The sequence below is a fragment of the Schistocerca nitens genome, chromosome 2, assembly GCF_023898315.1.
Source record: "Schistocerca nitens isolate TAMUIC-IGC-003100 chromosome 2, iqSchNite1.1, whole genome shotgun sequence".
Lineage (NCBI taxonomy): Eukaryota > Metazoa > Arthropoda > Insecta > Orthoptera > Acrididae > Schistocerca > Schistocerca nitens.
Window position 1 is genome coordinate 1,077,061,462 of NC_064615.1, and position 7,538 is coordinate 1,077,068,999.

The 7,538-nt window shown below is 37.6% G+C and overlaps 1 protein-coding gene across 1 annotated transcript; it reads right to left on the bottom strand.

Moving 5' to 3' along the window:
* Positions 1-1,506: 1,506 nt before the first annotated feature.
* On the bottom strand, positions 1,507-5,304 carry LOC126234800 (ankyrin-1-like). The gene has a single exon (XM_049943549.1). It carries the CDS (start codon positions 5,231-5,233, stop codon positions 3,221-3,223), a length of 2,013 nt encoding a protein of 670 aa, XP_049799506.1. The 5' UTR covers positions 5,234-5,304; the 3' UTR covers positions 1,507-3,220.
* Between the last annotated feature and the right edge of the window lie 2,234 nt (positions 5,305-7,538).

Below are 7,538 nucleotides of genomic sequence, written 5' to 3' on the forward strand. Positions count from 1 at the left end.
GTTATATACAGATCTACAAGAAACTACGAATATTTCTATTTATCGAATACTTACATGGTTTATTCTTTTTCATGATTTCTGGGTTCAGAAATGTATTGGAGTTTTAACATAACACTGTAATGCTATTTTATTTGTATTTCCTCCAGACAACCCTGAAGAAAGTTTGTTACAAGGACTGCTGTAATATGCACCACGACTCGAAGGTTCTTATATCAGTTGTAAGATATAATTTTTTGGGGTGTTGGTAAAGCAAACCACCTCAAGAGTGTTCAAGCTACAGAAAAAAATCATCAGAGCTATGATGGAAACACATAATAGCCATGCAAACCTTTATCTGTAAGCCTTGCTTAATACATTAATCATTTCGAATGAAATTTTTTTACACATATGAAGCCAGCCATTGATCAAACATGTTACCCTGTCATAGACTTACCTTGTTTGAAAATATCCCGTATTACATGGTTTTGAAGCTTAGCAAATAAAATAAGGTCAAAGTTCAAGGACTGCAAACCACAGAACATTGAAAAGGTTAATGTTATTCCAGTATGGAAGATTTTATAAATTAGAAAAACAACTAGCAGATAATAACTTTTTGTTTCTTTCTTTGTTTTTCTGCATAATCATCTCTGTCTTTGCTCTCTTTTTAAATGGAGGCATGTGTTACTTTTTATAAATAGACTAAAAACGTAATCGAAAAGAAACAGCGTGGAAAAATTTAAGAAAGAGGAAGAAATGTAACACATATTTAGTTTTTATATTGTAATATGCTTACGTGTGCTTGTACTTACTGTCTTTAAACATATGTTGTTTTTATGTACCACTATGTTGGCACACAACTGTATTTACTGATGAGGCACCAAAGTTTCAATGAAATATTTGTATAGGACTATAACATCTCGTGTGATAATAAAGATATTACTTCTACCTCAGCAAAACTTTATGTTCCGTGTAACATGCCAAGATTCCCTGTTGTCTGTAGTCTGCGACGATCAGCCAAGGACAATGGAAATTACTTAAATAATTTGAGTGGAAGTACAGGAATATCAGTTTCATCAGAATTATATCTAGTACATCAGCATAGTGCTTCTGGTCAAAGTGTATGAACCCTTGTACAAGACTGTAGGAGACTCAGTATATTAGTGCATTTAAAAAGTTGTATTTTTGCACTTTCTTCTAATTTCTTTCTTGTAACAGCAGTATATGATGATGATTTCAATTCATTAATGCAAAACTGGAAGCACTTCATATTTCTCTGTTAATGAATTAACCCTACACCTCACAAAGGCCATATTTGCAATAAACATTGTGATGCGAAATTATCAACTGAACAAAGGATGGTACAGACTATGGAAATTTTTCAGCTAATTATGGTGTGTAAAAATGTTTCATTATGAACCTTCAGCTTTATTACAAAAAGGTTTATACAAATCCTGATTTTATCACCAATTTCATATTAAGAAATGGAATGACTACTATGAAATAATCCATGAATCAGATTTTCTTACATCTTTACACACTGTAGTGTTCTTTTTACATGTAGTTATAAATATCAACAGTAACTGAATAGTAAATACAAAATATTACCAGACCTGAGTCTCTGTGAACTATGGGCAAAACTCTATAAAACATACAAATTTTTCCTGATATGCAATATAAAAGCAAGGTTTTACAAAATATGGGCAAAAATAACAAATACTGCAACAAACACACCTATGATGTAGTTTTCAAAATATAAACACCATGTGAAAAAATCAGTGCCAAACAACCAGTACAAAAATAATGTACACACTAATGATGTAGAAGACAAGAGAACGTACTATTAAAAATGCTAATTAATTTTACCACCAAACAACCAATACAAAAATAGTTTACGCTCTAATGATGTAGAAGACATGAGAACATACTATTAAAAATGCTAATTAATTTTACTTTATGGGCACAATATCAGTTGACCTGTAAAACACAAGCAAACTCAGTTGTACATGTTCACACTTGACAATAGATCCTGTATACCTCTGGGTACAACTTTTTAAATGATTGCCTGTAGAGAAATTACAAAGGAAATATTTAGCTAAATATCTGTGGATATAAATATAAAAGTACAGCCAGCAGTATCAAAAACGTAATTATGAATTAAATGTCATAATAACAGTTTGAATTAAATCAACTCTGTAAATGGGAAACCTACCAATGAATTGAATAATATTACATAACATATATTGCAGTGACTAAAAATTGAACCAATTTCAAAAATACCAGAATAATATTACAGGAACTTTATTATCTTCAATGTTCTACCAAATGGAATTAGTAAAGGACATGTTTAAGTTGACAATTTTGGTCAAACAAGACCTACTTGGGAGGGGGGGGGGGGGAGGGGGAAAAAAAGTAGCAAATAAAGTGATGTGGTATAACAATAAAAAGGTAAACATAATTATCTTCCATAGCTATGATCTCACTGCCCTTACTGCAGCTCTTACGGTAGTACAAAACCTACTGAAATATATTTTCTTCATACCTCAATTCTGAGAAGGAAATGTGTGTGTTTGGAATGTTATTACATCCACAGTTTAACGTAAATGCCCTAACTGTCAACAAGCTGTAGGTGGTAATTGTGGCTCATCATATTGCTTTGAGAAAGAAGCTTTCACTTGCTGAGGCAGCAAAGTGTACTGATATTCTGTATTCAGTTTGTAGATGTCAACAGAAGTTTATAGAAACTTTCACAAATCTTTTTACTTTAGCAAAAAGCTGCTGCAAGAATTTGTGACCCATAATAATATGCCAATGTATAAGCAATGCTTAGGAAATATGATAAGCATCCAAAATGTACGGGAGAGTATTCAGTAGAAAATTTAATCCTGATGTACTGAAGTCATATATTACCATTGAAAAACAAAAAAATAACAAGAAATATAAAAATGATGTTCCAAGTTGTTGTAGCAAGTACCCATTTAATTTGCCATTTACTAGTTATGTCTCTGTCCTGCTGTTACACACATGAAAAAATCAATAAACATTACGATATGTTAAACACTTTATACAGCCGTATAACTTCAATTAGTCCCTGACTTTCTACTCTTAACACCGATACAGTACTGGAAGTATTCACCTTGAATCACTTCTGAAAACATCTGTATTAACACACAAAAATATTTATTATATTGACAATTAGGGTATGTCACACAAAACAATTCAAAACTTTGAGAAAATATTGGTCTTAGTTTTTCTTAAGCAATCTGACAACTTCAGTTGCTATTTCCTTATGTTGATTTTTAATTGCTACTTGCACCAGGGTGTCTCCTTCTTCATTGCGGCAGTTGGTAATTGCTGCAAATTCCATAGTCTTCTTTTCTTTCAAAGACTGCAATTCTTTCAAGCGTCCAGTTTTACCTTTCTTGAATGCTTGAAAGAAATCAGTAACAGACTGCAATAGCTTGACGGTGTGGCGATGAGCTCCATTGTCAGCAAAGGACAAGGGAGTTTCTTTGCTCTCACTTTTGATGTCATAGGATGCTCCGTGTGAAAGCAGGGCACATACAATTTTGTAATAGCCCAATTTCGCTGCGTAATGCAACGGTGCCAGCAGAGTTTTTCCATGAATCATATTTACAGCAGCTCCATTATCAAGAAGAAAATTGACGATGCGAATATGTCCTTCACAGATAGCGTGGATAAGTGGTGTTCCAAACTTGACACTTCTACAGTTTAGGACTGCCCCATTGTCCACACAGCTTTTCACACGGTCAACACTCCCTGCTTTGATAGCAGGAAATAATTTCTCCGTTACGTTTAAGACAACGATGAGAGGCAAGTTGAGCCGCATGATGGTATAATCTTTAAGCGATAGGCTCTTACCGGATCCAAATGGAATGTTGACATCTATGTAAGCTCCACTGTCAAGCAGACGTTTTGTAATGGTAACATTGCCTGACTTGACCGCTATATGTACTGGCAACTCATCCTTTTCATTTCGAGCATTTACTAGAGCTCCGGTAGCAACAAGAGATTTCATTACGTCCACTCTCGAATGTATGTCGTTATCTTCGGAGTCGGTCAGCGGAACGCCAGTTTCGGCGACGAAATGTATAGGTGTCCACTTGGCTTCGTCAGCAGCATTTACGTTTGCCCCTTTCTTCGTGAGGAACTCAACAACGGCAACATGTCCACATGCAGCGGCAAAATGAAGTGGGGTGCTGTTCCTAGCATCGGTGCAGTTAACGAGTGCTCCGTGAGTGACCAGTAATTGCACTATCTCCAAATCACCGTTTACAGCAGCCGTATGCAGAGGCGTTCTCCCGTTTTTGTCACACACATTAACATCAGGCTTGCCCTGAAGCAGAGCTCGAACTATATCTGGAGAGCGGTTTTCGACTGCGGAATGCATGGGACTACTTCCGTCTGTCGCTCTCTCATTCACATCCGCCCCATCTTTAATAAGCTGTTTAATCACATTGATCGATCGGTCGCATTTTATTGCCACATGTAGTGCACTGTAACCGTCGTTAGTCTTGATGTTAACGTCTGCGCCGCGTTTCACCAAGATGTGTGTCACTAGGAAATGTTGCCTGATAACCGACACATGCAGTGGCGTTTGGCCAGTGAAAGACTTTGCATTAATTTTCGCTCCTCTATCTAGCAGATTCGTCACTACTACAACATTCCCACGTCTGCAAGCCACGTGCAGTGGCGTTAAACAGTTTGGACCTGCAACGTCGAACTGCGCTCCTGACTGGAGCAACAACAATGCACTGTCTGTCTGATCAGATTTTATAGCAAGGAACAGTGGCGTCATTTTCTGTGCGTCACAGGCATCTATATCTGCGCCAGCTCTTATAAGTCTACTGACTACACTCGCTCCGCCTTCGGCAGCAGCTACGTGAAGCGGTGTGGCACCTAGAGATGTCGCACTATTAACTTTAGCTCCCGCATCAATCAGTGCACATATGATTACAAGATGATTTGTCTCGGCCGCGATGTGCAAAGGTGTCACATTAGATTCTATCTGAGAATGGTATGTCACACCTATCGATCCAGCGTTTACATCGCATCCATATTTGACAAGCTCTTTAACAATATGAACATGGCCCCAGAAAACCGCGACGTGTAGCGGCCTTACCTTACAATCGTCTTCGACATCAATATTTCCACCTTTTCGAATCAAATGCACAAGCTTCTCCAACTCACCACTACCTGCAGCGAAATGAAGGGCACTGACGCTTTTGGCAGACATAATGCAACACTTCACTCGTAACACCACTCACATACAGTTCACTAACGTCTTATACCGCAACACGCGCACCAATAACTACCATGAAACCAGTGTTACAGCACCGGTAAAGTACAAGTAGATCTCTATTGTGTCAGTACCTAACAGGCTAAGCAACACTGCGGCATGTAGAGAATTGGAATGTACTTGGCTGTAATTTAATATCTAAAATTGCAATGCAACTAACTATTTGTCCTACAGCAAACCCATAATATACCATATGAAAGAAAGTAATTGTTTTCAATGCCATTAATAAACGGCTATTACCTTATTGCAGAATTTCATGCATGTGAAATTTCGCGGTTCACATTACAGTGTTGGTACTCTGCATACTTTCGTCGGAACCTTCAAGCTAGCGACGATGCGCAGCAACCCAAGATCGACTACGGGGAAACCCCGATACGAGAAACGACTGCAAGACAGTATCGATATATCGATGCCTCTATCGCAAACTCGGTATGTTGCTGCTACAAACTGTTGCTGTGGTCGACGTTACGACACGCGAGAAATTTATGAAACGTATTAACAAGTATTTCGAACGCTGTTACTTGGTAAATGTCGGCCAAGAAAAAAGAAATGCTATGTTTGGCAGCTGTGGGATTTGTTTTCCAATGCTTTTATTGGGAGATGTTGGCTGTTTAGAGAGGAAGGGACCGGACCTAAACTATCTGCTAATTTCTGAAAGAGTAGGCTATGTAATTTTAGAACTATCTTTGACCAGCTAAAAAATTAAGTAGTTTTCTGCATCTACAACAATCCTCAGCGAACTATTACGAAGTGTTGAGCAATTGCCATTCCATTCGCTGTGCTGGAAGACTGCTTTAATGCATCGCGATGTAATTAATATAATCCTGTATGTTCAAGATTCTGCACATACCGGTAAATGTTCATCAACTAATAATAATAATAATTTGTTTATACCAGTGGTAAGTACATCGCTTTAGCATAACTACAAAAAATTGCAATCGAGAGAAATAATGGTACATCATTTGATAAACACTTGTCCGAAAATTTGAGAAATACATTTGTTAAGCAATTGATTTACGAACTGCAACAGCAATAAACTCTCCAAGCATGCCGTAATTTACACGATATAACATCGAAGTGTGCTCTTAACATATCAATTTTTCACGTATTAACGCTATGTTTGGGAACACACATCCGCAAACATATTACGGAAGTTTCCGATTCCACCCGTCTGCTTGTTACCCATGACGTAATCAGTATGGCGGAAATGGCTATTCTAAGCGTCTCCATTATGGCGCCTATGATGTCACTACATACACACAGCAGCAAACACGAAAATACATATACATAAGACAATAGCATCTCCTTCCAAATTTACGGGACAACCGCGGGAAATTGGGGACTTTTGGGTGGGGACAAGCTAAATATAAGAGTAAAATAACACACCACGATCCCAAAACACACAAAATTAAAACAAAACAAAAATATTTACAAAAAAAAAAATCTACAGGAATCGGACACTTCCCTTGACCTATAAAGGTCAACCACATCTGACATTACAAAAACACCACAAATCTACGAAAATTGGAATTGGACATTTCCCTTGACCTATATAGTTGAACCACAGCTGACAGTACCGAAACACCAATGCCTACAACTAACACTACGAAAATTGGAATTGGTCATTTCCCTTGACCTATATAGGTCAACCATAACTATTGATACCAAAATGACAACACCTGCAACTACGAAATGAAAACCAAAACCACAACACCCCAAAAATTTATTAATTAAAACACATTCAATGTATAATAAATACACAAGACATCACTACTCGAGAAAACTAGACCCAGAAAAACGATTATTTGCCACCAAGAAATTCTGGTGCTGAAGAGTAGTTTGGCCATGCCAAACACATACACACACACACACACACACACACACACACACACACACACACACACAAGGGTGCACGCTGACACCACCACATGTACCCGAGATGACGGAACTCTTGGTCAACCTCATGTTCTGGCGACGAATATTACACTTCACAATCTTAGCGATTAGCCCAAGTAACTAGAGCTATTTAATAAGGGACAACAAGTCCTCCCCTATCTCCGACCACAACGTAGCACTGTTATATTTCATCGCCCTATCCATATCGAACAACAGAAGCCACACAATAAATTAAACATCTTACCGCACCACAAACACAAACCAATAACACCTAACGAAAACGCCAAACACATAAACAAAAATAATTAATTGATAACCACTGAAATCTTACATTCCGAACAACAAA

Coding starts and splice junctions, on each gene's coding strand:
- LOC126234800 (XM_049943549.1), bottom strand. CDS start 5,233: ATGTCTGCCAAAAGCGTCAGTGCCCTTCATTTCGCTGCAGGTAGTGGT.